At 38.8% G+C, this 24988-nt stretch overlaps 1 protein-coding gene and 1 pseudogene across 1 annotated transcript in view; one reads left to right on the forward strand and one right to left on the reverse strand.

The window, feature by feature from the left end:
* The window catches only part of LOC101361563 (PKHD1, fibrocystin/polyductin), a 413510-nt gene that overhangs the window by 96962 nt on the left and 291560 nt on the right, over positions 1-24988 (reverse strand). Inside the window, exons 39-40 of the mRNA XM_023742674.1 lie at positions 23660-23725; positions 20584-20712 (exon numbers count right to left, since the gene is read on the reverse strand). Of these exons, the coding sequence (XP_023598442.1) occupies positions 20584-20712; positions 23660-23725 (195 nt within the window). The remainder of the gene's footprint in view (positions 1-20583; positions 20713-23659; positions 23726-24988) is intronic.
* Positions 2641-4580, forward strand: LOC105756893 (leucine carboxyl methyltransferase 1 pseudogene; annotated as a pseudogene).

Consider the following 24988-nt stretch of genomic DNA (forward strand, 5'->3'; position numbering starts at 1 on the left):
AGGGCATTTTCTGGAAACAGTGACATTAAGTTGAGCGTTAAAAGAAAAAAATAGCTAGCCGGAAGAGAGTGTTGGGGTAGGAAAGGGTGAGGGGAACAGAAGAAGGCGAGGTGAAGACAGGTGCAGGGAGAGGAAACAGCAAATATAAATAACTGGAAAGGAGAAATGGATGGTCCCATCTGAGAACTGCAAGTAGATGAGCGTGATTAAGGCAAATGATGCTCTCAGAAAGTGGCGGGCAATGAGGCCAGATCAAAAAGGGCTTTGTAGCTGAAATGAATGAGTTTGAAATTTACCATGAAAGCTTTGGGAAACCATTGACTATTATACCACATGGATACATAAGGCCAAGACCCTAAGAAAATTAAGACTTGCTCCTTTTGACAATTAGGTTTTTCAGGTTTCCACAAAGGTTAGCCTAATTTCAAAATACACATATGAAAAATCACTTTCTTTTTAGTTCATGGTCTGGTTTTAGCTCTGGTTTTTTTAAGTCAAATTTCTAATTTTACATTTGAACCCTTAATTTAAAACACTTACATAAAATCACACGTATATATAATGATGTGTACCATATATAGCAAATATTTTACTAGTAAGTACCTTGAAAGGTGACTCATACTATAGTTAATACACACTAATATTTGGGGCCCTGGTGGCACAGTGGTTAACAGCTATGGTGTCTAACAAAAATGTCAGCAGTTCAAATCCACCAGCTGCCCCTTGGAAACCCTTTGGGGCAGTTCTACTCTGTCCTATTGGGTCACTATGAGTGAGAATCGACTCGATGGCAATGGGTTTCACTTTGTTTTTTAATATGGTATTAAAACTCAAATAAATGCTAAATATTCTTTCTCTAGAATAGTACTTTTTAATCATATATTCCAAATATTATTTATTTCCTTATAAACTTATTGATAAATTACATATACACACTACAATACTAATATAATAAAAATATATGTGATACAACATACAAAAAGAAATTTTTCAAAAGATAGAATAAAAATAAATGTAAATAAAGGTTCTAATACTTTCTATCTGCATCTTGATGAATTATCTTTCACATTCTGTTTTGGAAACCACTGTGTTAGACAGCTAAACCACATGAATTAGATATATAACTTTGTGTATGTGCATGTAAAGGATCCCTGGTGGGGCAGGGATTAAGAATTCAACTGCTAACTGAAAGGGCGGCAGTTCAAACCCACCAGTCGCTTCCTGGGAAAAAGATGTGGCAGTCTGCTTCTTTAAAGATTACAGCCTTGGAAACTCTATGGGGTGGCTCTACTCTGTCCTGTAGGGTCACTATGAGTCAGGATCAACTCATCAGCAACAGGTTTGGTTTTTGGTCTTATATGCACGTAGATGTCAATATGCCATTCATTAAACCAAATGAACTAAACGAAGAAAAACAGAAATAAGGAGAGAAATCAAGGATGATGATGATGTAACATGCCCACAGTCTACCTGATGTGCTGTGTAGCTGATACATGGTTGGTTGAGGCAATAGACCACAATTGGATGGAAACGAATCCCTCCCCCTCAGCTCCCTAGGAATAACACAAATTATGAAGCAAACTCTTCATCCCCTTTATAGAACAAGGAAAGCACCCTGGGGAGGGCACAGAGGGGCAGAGGCAGGGTGTTTCCCTTGAGCAGTGAGGGGAAGTCAGGAGACTTCTAGGATAACCTTGGCTCTATAAGTTCTTTCCTATATTACATAAACTTTGGAATCTCAGAGAAAGGTTAGTTTTTCCAGGGGCTAATTTTCCAGTTTTCTCTTAGGAAGATTTTCCCTCAAAAAAAAAAAAAAAAAACAGTAGCTGTTGAGTCAATGCTGACTCATGGCAACCCCAGGTGTGTCAGAGTAGAACTGTGCTCCATAGGGATTTCAATGGTTGTGATCTTTCGAAAGTAGACTGCCAGGCCTTTTTTCTGAGGTGCCTTTGGATGGATTAGAACCACCAAACCTTTCGGTTAGCAGCCAAGCACTTAATCGTTTGCCCCACCCATGAACTCTCAGCAGAGTTTGGGAGTTAGCAATTTGGGAACCACTCTACGTCAGAAGTATGTGTCTCTATTTCCTTGCTAGAAGTCACAATGCTAACTTTAATTACCATTCATAGGATATGTGCCATCATAGGATCCTGCCAACTTCCCCTTTCCCCAGGATTTTAGTTAGAAAATTTGTCATTGAGGTGAGGGTTGGAACCACCCATTCCTGAATCTGTAGAAGGAAACTCTGCTGTAGTCACTCATGCTCTGAGATCTCTAAAGAAGAAAGAGCCTCCACCTACTACCTCCTGCCCTATGAAGGGCTTAAGGAAGAGGAAAAGGACCTGATTTCTTAATCCCAGATCTCTGACTCAGGACTATCACCAGCCTTTTAACCATGTCCCTAGAGAAAGTATCCCAAGGCATTCCCTCACTGTGTCAACAAATACCATTACTATCAATTATGCCATCAATATGGGGATAGAGGATATGGACTATGACTTAATTAGAATTTCATCCAATCTGTCATTCATTCATTCATTCATGCCCTCATTTAACAAACCAAAGAACATCTGCTCTGTTCTGGAGCTATGCTGAACACTGGGAGCACAAAGATGAGACACCTCCGCTGTTGCCAATAACATGCAGGAAGATGGCCAAGCGACTGCTGCCATGTGCACCACAGAGCACAGCCAGCCTGTAGTGGTGCAGTGCAGGATGCTGTCCCCCTTGGTGCAAACCTCCGGCATGGGCTTTACAGACAACACTGCTGCCAGTCAGCAGGGCTAGCCCACTGTTGTTAACCCAAACAGATGAAAACATAGCTCAGTCTAGGGAAGATCAATGTTTTTTACCCAGACACTAACTTGCCATCAGGTGAAGTTATCATGTAAATAAAGAGAGGCAAACAGATAGCTCTAGACTGGATCCAAGGCTGGCAGAGCATCACTGATGTGATGAATGAAGAAAACCAAGGACAAGCAATTCCACATGAGAGCAGCTTGACGAACAGAAATGTGGTCTTAATAATATATCCAAAGTAAAAGGCAGTCAAATCCCACTCACAGTTTTCATTAATCTAGTGCCATTGTTTTCTAGATACAGGGATTTACCTCTAAAAATATGTATTTCTACATTTATAGTTTACATTGGTGTTACCCATATATATCACAATGTCCTTTTATATCATGGCCTTTGAAAGGTTCTTAGTCCCCCCTGGTGGCGCAAAGTTTCCAACTGGCTACCAACCGAAAGGTTGCAGGTTGGAGTCCACCCAGAGCACCACAGAAGAAAGGCCTGGTGATCTACTTCCATAAGATTACAGCCATTGAAAACCCTATAGAGTACAGTTCTACTCTGTCACATATGGGGTCACCATGAGTTAGAATCAACTCAGAAGTAACTGATTTACATGTTTACATAAGGGTAGTGTGGTGAACTAGAGACTCAAGGAATCATCAGGTCTAGATTTGAATCTGTGCTGTCTCTCAAGGCTTCGAACTGGTTCTTCCTGGTTCAATCATGGCCACAGAAGTGACACTGGAACAGAATCAAATTTTCAAAATTTGGGTGAACCGGAACCATAACTGGAACGGGAAAAATTATGGGTAAAAACCCTGCAAAAACTTAAATCTCCCTCTTAGAAAACAAGGGCAGCGTATACATTACATAGCAACGAAATCTCTTGCCCACTGGATTTTGCACAGAGTCAGAAACAGCAGTGTCCTGCTCAAAGATGGCAGCCAACCACATGGCTTTGAATGTGTGTTGCTTTCCTCAGTCCTGGCAATAACCCAATCTCATGCATCAGGATATGTTGCTTGAGTCCATGGGGTCAGTCCGCTTATAAAGGCATTTCTACAGAAGACAGAAAGTCCTTGTCAAGTTCTAAATCTTGGGACTGGGATGGATACCACCATTTGGAAGTTAAAGGATGAAAACCTTCTCTCAAGTAAGTATTTTAAAGCTGACTTTCCAATGACAGTCACAAGAAAGATATACAACATCAAATCCAAGCCTCGCCTATCAAACTTTATCAAATAGATCGACACGTTAGATTCAAAGAGATATGACATTATTGGATCAGATCTGCGAGAGATTTACCTGAATTGGAAGAACAGCTAAAAAAATGCCAAATAAATACACAATGGCTGACACTCCTCATAAATGAATGTGTGCTGATTTACATGACTCTGGAGCAGTCTGCAAACCTTCTAAAGTGAGCAGCCAACAGTTTTGAGACTGTCATGTTCGTAAACTACGAGCAGGTGAACATGGATGATTGGTTGGGGCAAATCATGATAGAAAACCTGCAGAGACAACAGTGCGACCTGTCTGGAGTGGAAATGTGCAAGTCTTTAGCGTCACAGAAAGAATGACTGCTGTCAAATGGATGGGAAACCCCATCAGCAGTCAACATGATGGAACTGTACAGCAGATTACCGCAATCAGAAGTGGGCAGGATAGAGTCACTCGAATTCCTGGATGAAATGGAGCTTCTTGAGCAGCTCAAGTAGCATTGCTTCCTTTGTTGGGCAACCAAAGGAGGAAATGAACTAGGTTTGAAGGAGATCAGTTATTAATCTGTTAAGGACTCATGCTGAGCCAGAAGCTGAAGATACTAGCCCTCCCGGAGGAGACATGGAGCATCCTGGGTGATGGCAGGCTTCGCCTCCCCACTGTCATCCCACACTCTGAGAGACTTCAGTTACTAGGGTTGCTGTACCCTTTCCTGTTGACTTATTGTTGTCTTCTGAGTCTCCCATTCCAGGGCTTCGACCCATATTTTTTCCCCATTCCACTTATAGTTCCGGATCACTTAAATTTTAAAAATTTGGGTCTATTCCAGTTTCGCTTCGTTGGCCATGACTGAACTGGTTCAAAGGAGTTTGAAGCCCTGCTGTCTCTAGGGTCTCCAAGTTCTTTCTTGGACATGTCTCTTTAGGCCCATTTTCCTCAGCTATAAAATGGGAGATAGTTTTGGTGAGCCTACTAGTTGCCTTTCAGTATTGATTCTCTCCTTCTTCCTTAGAAATAAAAGCTCCAATTTTTAGCTGAACATATTGTCACCTAGCCAAAAGACAACCCTTCCCATCTCCCCTTCCAGTTAGATGTGGTCATTTGACTGAATTTTGGCCAAAAAAGATGTAAGCAGAAGTATCATGTGAGAGTTACAAGAAGAATTCTAAAGAAGAAGAGTCACACCCTTCATTGCCCCTTTCTCCTTCCTGCGTCCTGGAACGTGGTTGCAATGGCTGGAGCTCCAGCAGACATACTGGCCCATTGAGAGTGACTTTGGGAATGGAAGCAACAGATAGTGGAGCAAGAAGATAGAAGTCCAAGTCCCTGACACCATGGAACAGACTTCTTTTATGTAAGAGAGAAATAAACTTCTGTTTTTTAGGTTTTTGACACGAAAGACCTAACCTTACCTAACCTCATGGAGTGGTTTTGAGTAGTAAATCAGATTAAGTGTGGAAGTACATTGTACTCAAAGTGCTTCTCTGAAACGTCATGAGCTTCCTGCTCTGTGAATAAAAGGGTTATATGGTCAAACATATTTGGGAAACAATGTAGACTATATTTGGAAGTTATATACTCCACATTACCATATAAAAGGCTTTCAAAAGACCAAGTGCAAAGAAATCTATTTATCTGTGCTTAGTCCAGTGTTTCCCAAACTTATTTGACATTGTTATCTTGGTCCCATGTTATGTTTATACTGAGGTAGTTTTCATGGGAAACACTTTGAGAAATGCTGGTTAAAGTTACTATTGCCAGTTGCAGTCAAGTCAATTTCGACTCATGGCCACCCCATGTGTGTCAGAGAAATGCTCCATAGGATTTTCAAGGCTCAGAAGCAGACTGCCAGGCCTGTCTTCTGAGAAGCCTCTGGGTGGGTTTGAACCACCAATTTTTCAGCTAGTAGTTGAGTGCTGAACCATTCGTGCCATCCAGGGACTCTAAGTTATTACTAGTAATAATAAATATCTAAATGCTTGTTTTCAGCCTGACAAAATGGTTTAACTAATAATTCCTCTTCTATTTCAGCCCAGATCTCCATGCCAGACACTTCCATTACTCTCTGAATGTTTCCTGCAGCACAATTATTAGTTTTATTAATTTATCATTACACATGTGATTATATTTCTGTCTCCCCCACTAGGCAGTAACTTCCACAAGGGTAGGGATTGAACTGTTTTGCTCATCCTTTTATCCCCAACATGAGGCAAAGTGTCTGGCACATAATACATGATATATCCAATAATTTGTTGTTATTAGCTGCCATTGAGTCGATTCCAACTCCTGGTGACTTTATATACAACACAACAAAATGTTGCCCATCCTGCATCACCCTCACAATTGCCAGCATGTTCAAGTCTATTGTTGTGGCCATCATGCCAATTTACCTCATCAAGGGTCTCCCATGCCCTCCTTGGCCCTCTATTTCACCAAACATGATGTCCTTCTCCAGTGATCAATCCCTCCAGATGACATGTCCAAAGCAACTGAGTCAGACAATGTTCTGTTGTGACCCATAAGGTTTTCATTGGCTAATTTTCAGAAGCAGATTTCCAAGCCCTTCTTTCTAGTCTGACTTAGTATTGAAGCTCAACTGAAACCTTTCCATTATGGGTGACCCCGCTAGTATATGAAATACCAGTGGCTCAGCTTCCAGCATCATAGTAACATGCAAGCCACCACAGAAGAGCAAACTGACAGACAGGTGGTGGGTCCAATAAATAATTGCTCACTAACGGCATGATTTCTGAACTCTACCTTAATATCAGTCACACTGTGCAAATGGCAGTGATGGAATAAATATATACTAATTTTGAAGACGATCTAATACTCACTTTTAAGAGGGGTTTAAATCTCTCTTAGCTTTCTTAGGCATAATGAGATATAATTAGTTTATTAAGAAGAGCCATTAACTCTTCCAGTGCTGTAATGTAATCCTAATAAACTGAAAGAAACACTGAGGACCGTTGACCTAAAGATTAAATAGAAGGTATTTATGTGTGTGCAGATCAAGGAAGGAAAACCTCCGAGTACTCAGCAATATCCATTACTGAGCTCAACTGGCCTACATGTCCAAGATGGATTATTAGCATGGCTGGACAATGACGTTGGCCACTGAATAGAACTAATCTGGAGCTGCTGACCAGTATGTCTACACATGGCCTTTCCACGTGATTTGGGATTTCTATAGCCTGAAGACTGTGTTCTAAGAGGAAGCATCCCAATAGCAAGTGAGACACCCAAATGAGGGGTCTTCTCATGCAAGGCTTCTTGAGACCTAGCCTTGGAAGTTCCAGGACATCAATTCTACTACACTCTATTGGCCAAGCACATAATTAAGATCAGATTAAAGGGAAGGGGAGTGAGCCCCCACCTCTCCATGGGAGGAGCAGCATGCCTTTATAGGGAGGAAAGGGAACTGAGGCAGCCATTTTTGGAGAAATACTGATAGTTATTGGACCCAGCACTATATATTGCTAGTTAATGCTCTAATAAAGAAGCATGTACATTATTATATTACAAATTTGATTTTTTAATATTTTGATGTGACTGGTTTCTTTTATAACCCTATATATCAATTTATGCATTAACTGAATTCTTTTGATAATGGATCTAGGTTTCACCAGACTGCCAAAGGGATCTAGGGCACAAAAAACAGAAAACCCCCTGGGCTGTGCAAAAATATGAACCCAAGGGTCAACACTGAGCCACCTATGCTATTCCTGCCCCTGCTGGCCCATCTGTACCTATAGTGGCCTCCTCACTTCTTATCTTTAAAGCACTGCAGATAAGAAAATTTTAAAACCTCCCTCAAGGGAGTATAATCAACTCGAGAAATGGCAGCTATACCTAAACCAATACTTAGGAAATCATGAATTATTTAATTCTACATTCCAAAACTATCTGCGCGGAAAACAGACCATAAAGTAAAGAGAAAAAGAAGTAATTCAATTACAGCAAGTGAAAAAAGCCCTGCTCTGCATTAAGGGTCCCCATGGGCAGCTGTTCCCTACTTGGCTCCTACTTCCCCGAGCAGGAAGGAAAAACACATATGCTATCCGTCAGGTTCGCTTCTCTTGTAAGAAATGCCTGTGCCTCCTCCAAGAATATTAATTCCATCAGACAAATTTCTTTGAGGAATAAAACTAGCTAAAACATAAGTTTATGCATTTAAGTCAAGGAAAAATTTCATTAATTCTCAGCAAATATGTTGCAGAACAGATCATAGAATACAGGGTTGGTAAGAATTTTTCAAGGTGATTTATTAATAGAGTAACCAACTCGTTCAGTTTACCTGGAACTTTTCTGGGTTTAGCACTGAAAGTCCTGTGTCCCAGGAAACTCCTCAGTCCTCAGCACACCAGTACAATTGCTGGAAAACCGAATTTACTAGTGATTTTAAAGATATTAGTTCTTAATACTGACATCCAAAAATAAATAACCAAAATCTCTGGATGCTGCTCTCGGTATCCAGAAGTTGAAAGGAATTAGTCAATGTATTCTGATAGACTAATGCTGCATGCTTTCAGTGATAACATGAGCTTCAATTCTTATCTCAGAAATTGAACTCATTGTAAGAGTTATATGCAATCCCCTAAATTTTTTTTTAATAACATATTTATATGCTATTATGCTGGTTTATATTTTTATAATACTTTACCCCTTTAGGAAAGTGACAGCAATGTCTTACAGGATTTACTCTATTCTATTTTCCCAACTGAACTGATTGAGCTGTACAAATCGATCGGTTCTGTGGGACTGAACCTATAACATAAGCCTATTAATCTGGAACACTTCGCAGTATCCTAACCAGAGATGGAACCAAGGATATCCAGGCTGCCATGTCACTGTCTCATTAGGGAATAATTCCTTCTAATTTTAACAAAGATATGGTGTCCCTTGAAGACACTGATCTCTAAGAGGTTTTTCATAAAGATCCAATCCAAACCCGTGAAACTGTAAGACAAGCAAGAGACAAGGCACAAAATTTGCATTTGATTTGTAGGAACCTTCAGAGAGTATATAGCTTATTCCCAGGCAATTTCTAAATTACTGTCTTCCAAGTCCTCCTTGGGAGTTCCTGGGTGGTACAAATGGTTAGCACCTGGCTGCTAACTAAAATGTTGAGGTTCAAGTACACCCAGAGGTGCCTCAGAAAAAGGCCTGGTAATCTACTTCTGAAAAATCAGCTATCGAAAACCCTATGGAGCACAGTTCTACTCTTACACATATAGGGTCACCATGAGTTGGAATCAACTTGATGACAACTAGTACTGGTAGTCGTCCTTGGAGTATTTACCCTGTTAACCACTTACACCATCTCGAAATTCACTCTTTTCTTGGCTTTCATTTTCCTAGTTCTCCTCCTTCTTTGCCAACTGCTCCTTCTCTGGTTTCTCTTCCTGCCCCTTAAAATAGATCTTCATCTAAGATGTTGTCTTCTACCCACTTCTTATACCTCTCTGCAGTGGCTCTCATGCTAACTCTAACCCTAGCTCAATCCCCAAGGCTTCCTTAGTCAACTCTTCTAATGATTATCAAATCTAAATACAGAACTGGCTTCACTCCCAAACTCCTGGTTCACATTTCCAGTTACCATCTAGGCATTTGTAAATGAAATTAGTATATCTACAGTGGGACTTAGTATCCTTCTTGCTAACCTAGGTCTTCCCCTGCATCCTCTATTCTATGGATGGCACCCTTAGCCATTCACCCAGGCTCGAAAGTTCTGAGTCATCTTTTCAGCCTCATTCTCCTTTACCCCTCCCAACTAATAAATTGACAAGACCTTTTAATTCTGTTTTTTGATCGAGTTTATGATGTTGTGTTATTGTTAGATGCCGTCAGGTTGATTCAACGTATGGTGACCCCATGTGACAGAGTAGAACTGCCTCATAGGGTTTTCTTGGCTGTAATCTTTCTTTTTTATTGTGCTTTAAGTGAAAGTTTACAATTCATTAGTTTCTCATACAAAAATTTATACACACATTGTTATGTGATCCTACTTGCTCTCCCTGTACTGTGAGAGCACGCTCCTTCTTTCTACCCCAGATTTCCCGTGTCCATTCAATCTGCTCCTGTCCCTTTCTGCCTTCTCATCTTGCCTCCAGACAGGAGCTGCCCATTTAGTCTCATGTATCTACTTGAGCTAAGAAGCACATTCTTCACAAGTACCATTTTATGTCTTATAGTCCAGTCTAATCTTCATCTGAAGAGTTGGCCTCGGGAATGGTTTTAGTTTAGGGCTAACAGAAAGTCCGGGGGCCATGTCTTCCAGGGTCCCTCCAGTCTCAGTTAAACCATTAAGTCTGGTCTTTTTATTAGAATTTGAATTCTACACCCCACTTTACTCCTGCTCTGTCAAGGACTCTCTGTTTTGTTTCCTGTCAGGGCAGTCATTGTGGTAGCCAGGCACCATCTAGTTCTTCTGGTCTCAGGCTGATGAAGTCTCTGATTTTCTGTCTTTTGGGCTAATATTTTCCTTGTGTCTCTGGCGCTCTTCATTCTCCTTTGCTCCAGGAGGGTTGGGACTAATTGTTGCATCTTAGATGGCTGCTTACTAGCTTTTAACACCCCAGATGCCACTTACCAAAGTGGGATGCAGAACATTTTCTTAATAAACTTTGTTATGCCAATTGACCTAGATGTTCCCTGAAACCATAGTCCCCAGACGCCCACCACTGCTACTCTGTCTGTCGAAGTGCTTGGTTGTATTCAGGAAACCTCTTAGTTTTGGGTGTATTCCAGTTGTGCTGACTTCCCCTGTAGTGTGTGTTGTCCTTCCCTTCACCTAAGAAAATTCTCATCTACCATCTAGTTAGTGAATACCCCTTTCCCTCTCTCCCCACCCTCATACCATCAAAGAATGTTTCCTTCTGTGTTTAAACCTTTTCCAGAGTTCTTATAATAGTGGTCTTATACAATATTTGTCCTTTCGCAACTAACTAATTTCACTCAGTATAATGCCTTCCAGATTCATCCATGTTATATGTTTCACAGATTCATTGTTGTTCTTTATCGTTGTATAGTATTCCATTGTGTGAATATATCATAATTTGTTTATTCATTCATCCATTGATGGACACCTAGGTTGTTTCCATCTTTTTGCTATTGTGAACAGTGCTGCAATGAACCTAGGTGTGTATATACATATTTGTGTGACGGCTCTTATTTCTCTAGGATATAGTCCAAGGAGCGGGATTGCTAGATCCTACGGTACTTCTATTTCTAGCTTTTTAAGGAAGCGCCAAATCGATTTCCAAAGTGGTTGTACCATTTTACATTCCCGCCAACAGTGTAGAAGTGTTCCAGTGTCTCCACAACCTCTGCAGCATTTATTATTTTGTGTGTTTTGGATTAATGTTAGCCTTGGTGGGGTGAGATGATATCTCATGGTAGTTTTGATTTGCATTTCTCTAATGGCTAATGATCTTGAGCATTTCCTCATGTGTCTGTTAGTGGCCTGACTGTCTTCTTTCGTGACTGAATGTCTTTCATATCCTTTCCCCATTTTTTAATTGGGTTATTTGTCTTTTTGTTGTTGAGGTTTTGCAATATGTTGTAGATTTTAGAGATTAGACGCTGATCGGATTTGACGTAGCCAAATTTTTTTTCTCAGTCTGTAGGTTGTCTTTTTACTCTTTTGGTGAAGTCGTTTGATGAGCATAAGTGTTCGATTTTTCAGAGCTCCCAGTTATCTAGTTTCTCTTCTGGTGTTTGTGCATTGTCACTTATGGTTTGTATTCTGTTTATGCCATGTATTAGGGATCCTAGCATTGTCCCTATTTTTTTCTTCCATGACCTTTATCGTTTTAGATTTTATATTTAGGTCTCTGATCCATTTTAAGTTAGTTTGTATACATGGTGTGAAGTATGAGTCTTGTTTCATTTTTTTGCAAATGGATATCTAGTTATGCCAGCACCATTTGTTAAAGAGACTGTCTTTGTCCAAGTTGATGGACTTTGGGCTTTTGTCAAATATCAGCTGCTCATAGGTAGATGAATTTACATCTGGATTCTCAATTCTGTTCCATTGGTCTATGTATCTGTTGTTTTACCAGTACCAGGCTGTTTTGACTACTGTGGCAGTATATTAGGTTCTAAAATCAGGTAGTGTGAGGCCTCCCCCTTTGTTCTTCTTCAGTAATGCTTTACTTATCTTGGCTGTAATCTTTATGGAAGCAGATCTCCAAGTCTTTCTCCTGCAGAGCCGCTGGTGAGTTTGAACCACCAAACTTTTAGTTCGCAACCAAGTGCTTGATCACTGCACCACCAGGACTCCTTTAAGTTTATGATAAATATTTATATTTTTCCATAGCTACTATCATTGCATTTGTTGCTTCTAGGAAGCTTGTAATTTGCATTGCTAGGTGTAAAACGTACTTAAAATTCCTGAAGAGAGGAATGCGTTGTTCCATTAAGAAGTAGTTTTAAACTGCATATGGAAGCAAGTAGAGATTATGTAAGAGAAAGAGGTTGCTACAGCAGAAAAAAACCATACCTACTCCAACTAAAGAAAAGCATCATGGGTGTTTTACAGCGATAGTTACTACATTCCTTTCAGGCTGCGTCACAAGGTGCTTACGAGGGTCACACGTCTCGGGAGCTGGAGACGGTAGTTGATAAAGTCACAAAGGTGGTAATTCTCTAGGCGAGGGCAAGTACCGAAATAATACTTGGGTCTCTTACATAGTTCACACCTGCCAATACCCCCCCAAAAATTATGATCTGTGTACCCTAAGAAGTATTCCCCTGCCCCCTAGAAAACTGCTGTAGTACTAACACTAATGAACTATGACAAAGAGTGTACTATCCAGGTGAGTGAAGACACAAGAGGGTTTGAAAAACCACTCGATTAGAGTAAAACTCTAATTAGTTCCAGCAAGTTAGCAAGCCATAAAGAGTGTAGGGGCCTACATGACTTTGGGTCCCAAGAGAAGATCCTAAGTGAGTTCTAATTAGCCCAGAAACGAATGCTAGGACTGAGCCAAGCAGAGTTTGACAAATCGAGATTAGAAAAAGGGTACCAATCTGTTTCAATGTATTTATAATTTTTTATTATGTATCTTTTCTCACTTACAGGAAATAAAAATCTCTGGTATTATTTCAATTGAGATTTCATCTTTATGGGAAAATATATTTAGTTATAAAAATACTTTTTTTTAAATTCCAACTTCCAGTTGTCCATCCCTGGCAAGAGTACTCTGTACCAGGCCTTGGTCAGTAACTTAGGGCATTACTGCTATTGAGAAAAGCCATTTGAATCATGGCCATTGCAACTAGAAGGAACTTCCTAGCCTCTAAGTGTTGTGTCTTACAAAAGCAATCCTATTTTAGCCGTACAAATCTAAAACATAACTAATTTTAATTTAGGAGATCTTCTTATAAATTTTAGGAGGTCATTTGCAACACTAGGCTGAAATTCAAGAGACTGAAATCCTACTCTTATCCTTGATACAAACTGTCATATGAGTCTGGGTAAAAATAATAACTTATAACTCAGAGCATTTCACTGTTATAAAACACTTGCATTATCTTGGCTTAGTTTAATTGGATTAGATAGCCACTAAGTTTCCTACCATCTCAACAATTCTACGCATCTATATTTTTACATATATACTAATATTCACTTAAAAAAGTAAATCCATGTAAATATACCTCAAAATAAAACAAATAAATTTTAATAATCATTCAGTTCATCAAAGGACTCCACATTGCAAATACTTTTGCAATAAGATTATTTTAAATAGCATGCTATACCAAAACCCATTGCTGTCGAGTCAATTCTGACTCATAGCAACCCTTTAGGACAGAGTAGAACTGCCCACAGGTTTCCAAGGAGCCTCTGGTGGATTCGAACTGCTGAGCTTTTGGTTAGCAGCCAAACTCTTAGCCACTATGCTATAGTATACTAAAAAATAGTACATTTTTGTTGTTGTTGTTGAATGCTTGATTTATTTATATCAAGACTGCCTTGTTTTTAAAGTTTATTAAGAAAATGTTCTACATCCTACTTTGGTGAGTGACATCTGGGGTCTTAAAAGCTAGCAAGCGGCCATCTTAAATGCGTCAATTGTTCCCAACCACCTGGAGTAAAGGAGAATGAAGAACACCAAAGACACAAGGAAAGTATTAGCCCAAGAGACAGAAAGGGCCACACAGAACAGAGACTTCATCAGCCTGAGACCAGAAGAACTGGATGGTGCCCGGCTACCACCAATGACCGCCCTGACAGGGAACACAACAGAGAATCCCTGATGGAGTGGGAGAAAAGTGGGGTGCAGACCTCAAATTCTAGTAAAAAGACCAGACTTAATGGCCTGACTAAGACTGGAGGAATCTCAGAAAGCATCACCCCCAGACTCCCTGTTAACCCAGAACTAAAACAATTCCCGAGGCCAACTCTTCAGTCAAAGATTGGACGGGACTGTGGGACATAAAATGATACTCATGAAGAGTGTGCTTCTTAGCTCAAGTAGATACATGGGACTAAATGGGCAGCCTCTGTCCAGAGGTGAGATGAGAAGACAGAGAGGGTTAGCAGCTAGCTGTTTGAATGGACATGGGAAATCAGGGGTGGAAAGGAGGAGTGTGTTGTCACAGTATAGGGAGAGCAATTAGGGTCACAAACAATGTATGTATAAATTTTTGGATGAGAGACTAACTTGAACTGTAAACTTTCACTTAAACTACAACAATAAAAAAAAAAGAATGCCCTGTTTTTCCTAATGCAAGATGTTAATAATAGGGGAAGCTGGATATGGAGTATACGGAAGCTTTTTATACTATCTTCACAATTTTTCTGTATATCTAAAACTGTTGTAAATTAAATATTTTATTAAAAAATTAAAACCTATGTGGAGAAGAACCAAGGCCCCTAGCTGGCTACCCTGGCTGAGCATCGACTGCTAGCCACACAAGTGAGCCATCTTGGACCATGAAACCAAACTGAGCCTTTAGATGACCAGAGCCCAGCTGCCATGTAGCTGCAATGCGTGAAAAACCCCAGACAAGACTAGTATAGTCTACCACTTCCCCACAAAATTTTGAACAAAATAAAACGCATGTTTTAAATTGTTAAGTTTCTGTGTAGCTTGTTAGGTATATCTAGAAATATAGCTAGATTTCCAGAACAAACACATTCAAGCTGTCACCTATTGATGCCATGCATTATAAAAAGGACCCCAGTAAGTTAAGCCCAGTTTCTTCCCCATTTCACTTGCTAGTAATCCAGAATAAGTGGGGTAGTGGTCTGCAGGACTTGTCTGTCCCACCCAAATGGTATAAGATAAAAATTTTAAGAACTACTCAAACTACAGAGACAATACTAAATTTATATTTGGTTTGTAACTGGGGTTGCAGACCTAAATCTCTGTCCATGTGTAGCTCATCCTACACTGGCTATAAAAACAAACAAACTTGTTACTGATGAGCTGATTCTAACTCACATAGGATAGCTATGAGTCGGAAATTGGCTATAACCTCAGATAATTAATAGATTAATCAAATGAATGGCTCCATAATCACGATATTTTGTAAAAATTACTCTTCCCAAAAAATGATTTATGACCATCTTACCTCATATCACCAACTATAATGCTTCACATATTAATAAGGATATGTGTTAAATATTCCATCATTGAACATCACATGGCTTTGATGAGCCTCTCTGCCATTTAAAGTATCCAAGTATTGAAATCAGAACAAACAGAAAAACTATTGTAAACAAAAAATATGCTCCCATTCATCTCTTCAAATAAGGACGGTTCTAAGTAACACAGAAACGAAACACAGTGAATTTCACCATGAAAAAAAAAATCTGGAGGCTACATGATATCATATCTGTACTTTTCAAAAATAGAATCCATTTGGAATTATAACACATTTTCCTTCCATTAAGCCTGCGTTGTATGAAAAGGGTGTCATTCTGCCAAGGCTGAAACTCCTTCAGAGAAAGCACTGGAAGCATCTTACCCACATCGTCTCATGTCAGTTGAATAGAAGCTAGCGGGATCATTTTGCCAGTTTACGAGCTTTGCTTTATGAAGGTTTGAGATTTACATAGTAAGTCAGATAGACCTGGTTCCTACTCCTTGAAATGTCTAGAATGCATTTAGCTCCATACTCCCAATATCTAGAAGGCAAAGAAGGTTAGATATTCTTGTTTGTGTGACGTAAAGTTATCATAAACTAAACTACAAAAGCAAATTCTTCATGATTACCTCAGCTTATTCCATATAATACCACAGAGAAGAATTTACAGTTTTTCAAAACCCAATGTCTATAAAGAAAGAACACCTTGAAGGAAAATGGTACCATACTTAAGATAGTGCTATCTTTTATTAGTAAAGTCCTATGTTTATGGAATAGGATGAGTCAGGTTATTCCATAAAATTGATTTTCCACAAAATGGAAATAGGCAATTTACCCTAAGAATTTTATTGAAAAATTATGCTATTCTATTTGAATAATGATGGGAATGTTCTACACTTTTCCTTTATTAATGAATTAAAACACACAAAACACCATAAAATTATATTAGAGGTTCAAAAGTATCACTTAAATCTTCTTTACCAGTCACTTTCATTTTGTAAAATCAGCTGTTCCATTAAAATCATATTATGTAAAGATGGGTTTTTACTGTAATAATAGTTATTACCTATTTAGCTCCCAAGGATGTTGTGAAAATTAAATAATAAGCCATTGGAAAGAAAATACAAAGTGCTGCTAATACCAGAGGCCAAGAGGGGCAGTCAGATGAGAAAATGAAGGAAAAGAGAGACTGATACATTAAAAGTTACTGCTTTCATCTATAATTCCATTACCGCCAATAATCTATGCAGTGGTCACGTGTACTGATGTTACATCATTTAATTTCTCAACATTATGAAATATTAATTATAGACCTCATGTTATAGATGAGGGTCAGAAAGTTCTAAAACATGTCCAACGTCACACAGTTGGTGAATGTCGGAATTCAAATGTGAATTCAGGTCTATCTATTCCACAGCCCATCCTTTATTCACTGAAGCACCACTAATTTCCCAGTATGTTCTTCTGCCTCATAATTGTCCCTCAAAACTTACCCTGTCTTTTAAAGTTCATTTCAAATGCCTCTTCCTCCATGTAGAAATCTCTCCTATACTCACCTGAGACACTCTGATTCTATACATATCCTGCCTTTTATTACAGCTATTTGCTATGTTATTATGTATTGTGCAGTATGTGTTTTATTAACCTTTCTAGATCACCAGCTGTTTGAGGTCACAGCTGTTCCTTACTTGCCATTGGATCCCCAGATCATGAGCACCTGGTACAGTGCCTTGAAAACAATGCATGTTTGGTAAATATTGCTAAACTGAATTGGAAAAGGCGTGTTAATTTGAATTACAACTACATCTGCTATCAGATACAAAGCAAATGCTTTTACCAATGGTTCACTGTATCAGATAACTCTTTGGGAAGTTTCTCCAGTTTTTCCACAAATGTATAGCTAATGGAGATGTGGTAAGACTGAATATCTCAGAGTTTCTGACACACAGAAGGTACTCAGAAAAATAGATTTATTATTATTATTATTCCAAAGTGAAAGGAATGATGAGACAAGTAGGCAGAGAAGTATAAATTCAGTATAATGTGTAGCCTGATTTGGATGGATCTGGGTGGGCATGGAGGGTGGGTTATAAAAAAGATACAGTAAAAAGATAGGACTCTGGAATCAAATGGTCTGAGTGTCTGCCCCAGCTTCTTTACTTACTAGCTGGGTGAAAGTTGCACAAGTTATATTACCTCTCTGTGTCTCAGATTCCTCATGTGTGAAAACAGGGATAATGACAGGATCTGCTTGGAGGGTTATTGTAGGAATTAAACAAGAAAATCCATGTAGAGCACTTAGCACGATCCATGGCACATACCCATCACTCAAAACACGGTCACAACTACCATCATTATCATCATTATAAAAAACCACATCGCAATTCTTAGGAATCTGTTCAAAGGTTAAGATATTCTTTTCCACAGACCTGTAAAATCTTATAGCTATATGGTGTCAAAATCAAGGATTTATTCCCAGTATTAAATCATGGATGGCAGCATTGAGGTTGTGCACTTTATTCAAGCAATACTTACTGAGAGTTTATTTTGTGCCGGACTCAGGTGAATGCACCAACCTGAGTCAATGAAGTCGGGGAATGAAAGAACCAAGGGAAATCAGGAAAAGGTCTAGAGTGCAGAGAGAAGCAAAACAAAAGGAGAGATAGATGGTAGAGTCAACACAAAGGTTCATCAGGGGTCAAAATATCAGTAAGAGCTGGCGAAAAATCAGAAAGGAAAAGTAAGCCAGATTAGCTCCTATGTAAGACACAAAACTGAACAGAAAAAGGGATTAAAGTGCTGGACAATATAAAGAAATTTGCTGGATTTAGAAGAGGGCTTATTAGGGAAGAGGTGAGAGGCCATGGGCAAAGAACAAGGAATTCATTTATTATATATTACATATTATGTATCTGTTTTCACTCAGTGAGTTTCCACTTGAAAACAAAAATAATGAGCGATAACTGTTTGTTTTAAAAATGTGAACTTCTCTGAGTCTCACAATAACATAAAAGGATCGATTGGAAGATACCTTATACTTCCAATGCCTGTGCCCAACTTTTTTTTCCAGCATACTGATTTGTGCTATTTAAGAGCAGCTTCATGAAGAATCGGGACCTATCTTATAAGCTAACCGTGAACAACCGAATGAAGAATGATGGGGGATGCTAGGGGCTCCCAAGAACCAGGACACACAGTACAGTCAGCTGCAGTGCCAAGTGAGATGGCTAAGCTTGTTCCTCGCTCACTTGGCATAAAAGCCCCAAAGGATACCGAAAGCTTGGCAACCTTCAAAAGCTTCTCTTGCTTCCTGCATGGGATGGGAGAAACAGCTTGCTTAGTGGGAAAAACCATAGCCCAGGGTCAATCCACTGGCAAGATTCATCAAAGAGATGACTGAGGCAGAACAGATTTCTCCTTTCCGTATATGAATGACTCATGAGCTTGTTTATTCAAAAAATAACATCCTCTGTTGGGAGAAGGGTGATGGGGAGCTGGATGATAATAATAGTTGAAATTCATATTGGTCAACTGACACCCTCCTGTGCCTCATCTCTGCATGTACAGTTATAAGGACACACCATCAATTTTCAGAAGGTAGTTAGTATGTTTTGTTCATTCTGCCTTCATTCTCCATTTTAAATAAAACCAACAGTGCCATTACTCTCTTTTAATTACTCTTAGTTCTTTAGAAAGGGAATGCACTTTAGTAGTTTAGTGGAACCAAACTGCCTGAGCTAAATACTGACTCTGCCAAATTGGAAGCTGTGTGACCCTGGGCAAGTTACTTAACTGTCCTGGGCTTCTGTTTTTCTGTCTGTAAAAGTGGGGATAATAATATTATTTACATCATAGGATTATTGTGAGGATTAAATTAATTAATACATGGAGAACAAAGGTCTCCCAGAACATTGCCAATTCTCAGTAGATATTTGTCACTTCACAGATGCCCAAATATTCTTCTATTATAGTCCCTCTTTTATTCAGTATTATCTAAAGAGGTTCAAGTTAAACCATAAATGGAATTAGATATTTTGGGATGCATATATTTATTCTATGGACATCATTTTCTTCTTGGGCTAGGGAGATTTTATGAGAGTTTCAAGAACTTTCAAGGAAAAAGAATTTCATGAGTATGGGTAAGTGTTCCTATATATCAAGCAAACATCTTTTTTCCACTATGCATGCATACAGGGAGAGAGTTCTAGATAGGTAGGTAAGTAGATAGATGGATGGATGGATGGATGGATAGCTAGACGGATAGATTTTATTAATCTGTTCCTTTTCTAGAACCTTTGAAAAATCATTGCAATTGTTGCTATTAGGCGCCATTGGGTCAATTTCAACTCATAGCAACCACATGTGACAGAGAAGAACTTCCCCATAGGGTTTTCTAGGCTGCAATCATAGGGAGAAGATCACCAGATCTTTCTCCCATGAAGTCGCTGAGTGATTTCAAACCACCAGCCTTTTAGTTAGCAGCCAAATGCTTTACTGTACCTCCAGGACTCCTTATCATGTCAATAGAGGAGTTTATTTGTCATTTTCCCTTAGTCCTATATGTAAAGGATTCTTAAAGGCAAAAGATATGGAGACATTTTCAAGTTGCTTCCTTCATACCCTCTGTGTGTTTCACACATGAGGACACTAGAAGTTGCTGTAAACCTGTTCGCTGACACATGAAGAAAAATTATCCAGTTAATGGACTATTCTAACTCCTTTCGACACAGTGACTATTTACTCCACCTTTAATGAAGGGAAGCTGGGCTATTTTTTTCTGGATTTCACCGGTCTATGAAATTCTTCTCAAACATTAACCCAGAAATAGAGGTTTGTAGACATAAGTGTTTATGCATTTGCTTAGTCTTTACTATATTTTGCAATACATTTAAATGAAAGATAATCCCCAGTCAGATTGGTTCTGGTTCAGGCTGCCTGTGATTATTTAATCACATGGGTTCTTTTACTCACTGGGTAAAATCAAGACATCATCCCCAGCGCCTGGAATGGTATTGCTGTATCCTCCCCAGCCTTCTTCAAGCCCTTGCCAGGTTTCAGGGTGGGACCATTTTAAAGCTGATTCAGGTGCAGAGGTAGAAACTACAAAACAAAAGGAAAATGAGAGGGTAACTATGAAAATCTAATTTGCTATGATAACTTCCAAATTCTATCCTTATTTTAAGATGCTGGTTATAATTTCACCTACCAAGGTAGCTGCCTTTTGCTATACTATAAGCCTCTCTTATTAAGTAGAAAGAAAGTAATTATTCAATTCATAGATTATCTCCACTTAAATGAAAAATATATCCTACTTTTTTTATTAAACATTTATGTTTTATCCAATTATAAATATCACATATGCTTACCGTGAAATATTTGGAATATGCAAATAAAGAGAAAGAAAAATAATAATCGTCCATAATCTCACCACCTAGAGATAACTGCTATTAACCTTTCATTGCATATCTTTCCAGAATTTCTCAGCATTTTTACATAACTGAGATTATATCATATATGTACTTTTACATCCAGTTCTCTTTTTGCTTAGCTTAGCAGTTTTTCATACGCATTTTCTAATGTCATTAAAATTCCTTATATCCGTAATTTCAATGGTTATGTAATATTCTATCATACAACAAGGCCATAATTTATTTAATCTCTAATGTTCAGCAGTCAGGCTCTTTTCACTTCCTTTTCAATTATAAATAATGTGGTGTCAAATATCTTTATGTGAACCTGCTGATAATCCTGATCATTTTCTTAAAATAGATCCTGAACAATGGAATTACTGCATCAAAGCGTATGATCTTCTTACAACTCTTAACACATATTAAAGACAGGGTAGCAATCTTAACATCTCTCATTGCTGTAAGTTACATACAGTTATGTTCCAACTGGTTTTTATTGATTCTACTTCTGATGAGCTAATGGCATTTTCTATTCAACCATTCTGCTGGCCTCTCCATCAGAGAACGAAACCTAAATCTAATCATTTCCAATGGGGACTGCTCAGTATCATATATGGATACCCAACCAAAACCAAGCCCGTCGCTGTCAAGTCAATTCCAACTCAAAGCGACCCTATAGGACAGAGTAGAACTGCCCCAAAGGGTTTCCAAGGTGCACCTGGTGGATTTAAACTGCCGACTTTTTGGTTAGCAGCCTGAGCTCAACCACTGCACCACCAGGGTTTCCTCACATATGGATAGAGCTCTGTTAATCATTCCATTCTTGTTTTAGTCCAAATTTTTGTCATTGCCATTTTACTGTTTTCCATAGAGTTCTTCAGTAAACAAAATATACATATTTAACCTTTGACATTAGCACAAAATGTATCCCATACCATGAGAATCAAGCAATGTTTTGCAATTATGTTAATATTTGAAATTTCTTCCCGATAGATGCTAATATACTAATTCTGTTGATTCCCTGTGTTTTGGAATCATTTTCTATATTACTCTAGGAAGACTGGCTATATTATAATTGATTTTAATCTAATACATAAATTAATATATACCAAAAAAAAAAAAGAGGTAATTTAAACACTGTAGAGACTACATGGTAGCAGAGAGAACACTGGACTAAGCTGGAAAACCTAAACTCTAATGCAGGCTCAATCACTGACTACTGATGTGACTAAGTAAACTATTTAACCTCTAGGCCTCCATGTCCACATTTGTAAAATGAGGCCATTGAATAAGATGGCCTGTGAGATTCTTTCTTTGTTAAAATGCTACAAATCTATGAAGCATCCATCAGCTTTCTATTTATTTAGCATGCTGTAATTGACAGGCCAAGGGAAGTATCTCCCAATTAACCTGGCCCCTTCTAGAAAGTCATGGACACTGGCCACCCAAAGTGTCTGTCCTTTCAAGGAACTCTTTATACAGAAATCTTCAAACTAAATGCTGAGTGATGGTGCCACCGTGGTTGAATCAGGAACAGTCACTAATGGATGATCTAGTGTTCTCTGACGGGGCCTGGCATGACAGCCTCCACAACAGTTTTGTTCTCTACCAGATGGGGACTGACCTAACCAGTTCAATCTCTTCTATGGAATTTGAATGCAGCATTTTCAAAAAAGAGAGAATTATAGGGTACTTTTTCTTGGTAACAGCTATTATAAAGGAAATTTGTTAATTGATTAGTTAGTCATTTGATTGACATCCCCAGGAGACCATAAGACTCTATGAAGTCAAAGACCATTCCATCTTGGTCACCACGATACTGCCCAGCCTCACACAAGAGGCACTCAATACGCAATAAAATTGGAGCCACTATAAAGGAAAAGGAGGATAAAGGGCAGAGGGCATAAAGAGCAAAGTCCTATGACAGCTCAGAAAACGGTTATGAAAATCATCTTAAAATCACATTCTTCATAAGCATGGAGTAGTAACCATCGGTACTTATAGTTTATAGTTTTAGTCCAGTACCTTTACCTCATGATTTTATTAATCAGAGGAATTAGATCATTTTCTGATTAGCACAGGCTCTGCTCTGACATAATGCAAAAGTACCCCTGAAAATCAAAGGAAAAATCAGCCTTTGAAAAGATTCATCCTTGCTGCAAATGTATAGTTAAACTGACTTAGGATAAATAAAAACAAAAAATGAAATACATTAGAAGGTGCTTATGAGACATTTAGTCTTTGAGAATTTGGCTTTTATGAGCTAGACTTCACAGAACCATCTGACTTTTGGGGAGGGTTTGTTTACCCTGGTTTTCTGCAATTACCAGGAATGATTAAAGTGTTGAGACACCATGAGTTTTTCTTTCCATTTGATGGGGCCTAATGGCCTATCTGCAGGTCTGAACTTCTGTGTGCACATATGACCCATAATTTATAAAATGTGCTTATTTACATGTTTCAATTCTTACTTACAGACACATATATTAGCTATACGGGTGACACAATAGTGACTGTTGGCAGGCATTGAAACATTAGGACTGATACCTGCCTGTCTATAAACGACGTGGTGAAGAAATTTGAAGAACTATTGAAGGACAGTCTGCTGTACTAGGCACTTCTAGTGGGTGAATGCTCACCTGAAATAGTTGGGGGCACACTTTCCTTCACCTGGAGAGTCACTTGAACTTGGCCTTCACCTGAAACTGAACACAAAAATTACAACTAAAAATTAGATGTGATGCAAAGACATCTCAAGATGAAAGATAGCCACATGCGAGAAGGTGGCTTTATGCTAAATTTTCCCCTTCCTAACGAAATAGTCAAAATAAAAAACTGAAGTCCTTACAGTTCAGAAAAGGAGGGTGAAAACGGTTGCACAGCTTGAAGAACGTAATCAAGGTCACTGAATTGTACACGCAGAAATTGTTGAATTGGCATATGTTCTGCTGTGTTTCTTTTCAACAACAACAAAAATAAATTATTTAAAAAGAAAAGAAGTCCTTGTTAGTTGTCTAACTATTGGTATCCAACATTTTATTTTGATTGCTTTCATTTGATTAAACTTAATTGTAGTGATGTCTCCTAGAGAATCAGCATACAAATAATCAGGAAAAATAAAATAAAACCATTAGCCATATGTTCTTTGGTGGACAAGCATGGCCAGCAGGGCACACCTCGTATCCTACTTCCTCTCCATCATTTCAAAAGCTCAGCTTTTTAGAATTCACGTTTTTCACCAACAGAGTTCAGATCACCCATGAAATGTATTTGCTCTACCTTTATCCAAACAAATTGTCCTTTTAATGAAGGCTTTTCTCCACCCCCCTTTTTCCTCCCCTCTTCCAAACCAACTGAGCACATTTTAAAGGCCTGGGGTTCATTAATTTTAAGTGTTCAATAAATTAGTGGAAATAATCAAAAGGCCTGATTCTTTCTGATAATGACAATTTGATGTCAGTATAAACCAGTAGATTAAGCTGGGAACATATGCTCCTTTGCCAAGAGAGGCTGCTATAATTAAATAGTGAATGCATCTACAAGGTGCTATCATGCCTGATTAATTAGTAATCAGGTGCATGAACTCTGCTTTTCAGTAACACCTTGTCTTTTATTGGTTAAATTACCTTTCTGCCTTATCAGAAGTCATGTGAGCCGGCACTGCCCACCACTGGAGGGCACAATGCTGTTGCAGCTTGTAGGCTTAAAGCATTGGCCAACCCCATGTTCTGTTTCCATTTGCCCTTCCCTGGAAGCCCAAGCCCTCTCCTCTATCACAGGGTGAAGGCCAACAATCATTCTTTCTAATTACAAAGCATAAGCTTCAGAACATTACAAAGAAAATAATCCCTAAAGGGATCCACGAAACAGCTTCTTGAGGTCTCTATTACATGGGCCTCCCTTTTCTTCTATTTTTGTTTTGGTCACCTTTCTCACTGGGGTGGGGGACAGCAGTGGTTCAGTGACCT

The sequence above is a fragment of the Trichechus manatus genome, unplaced genomic scaffold, assembly GCF_000243295.1.
Source record: "Trichechus manatus latirostris isolate Lorelei unplaced genomic scaffold, TriManLat1.0 scaffold00215, whole genome shotgun sequence".
In the NCBI taxonomy this organism is placed as follows: Eukaryota; Metazoa; Chordata; class Mammalia; order Sirenia; family Trichechidae; genus Trichechus; species Trichechus manatus.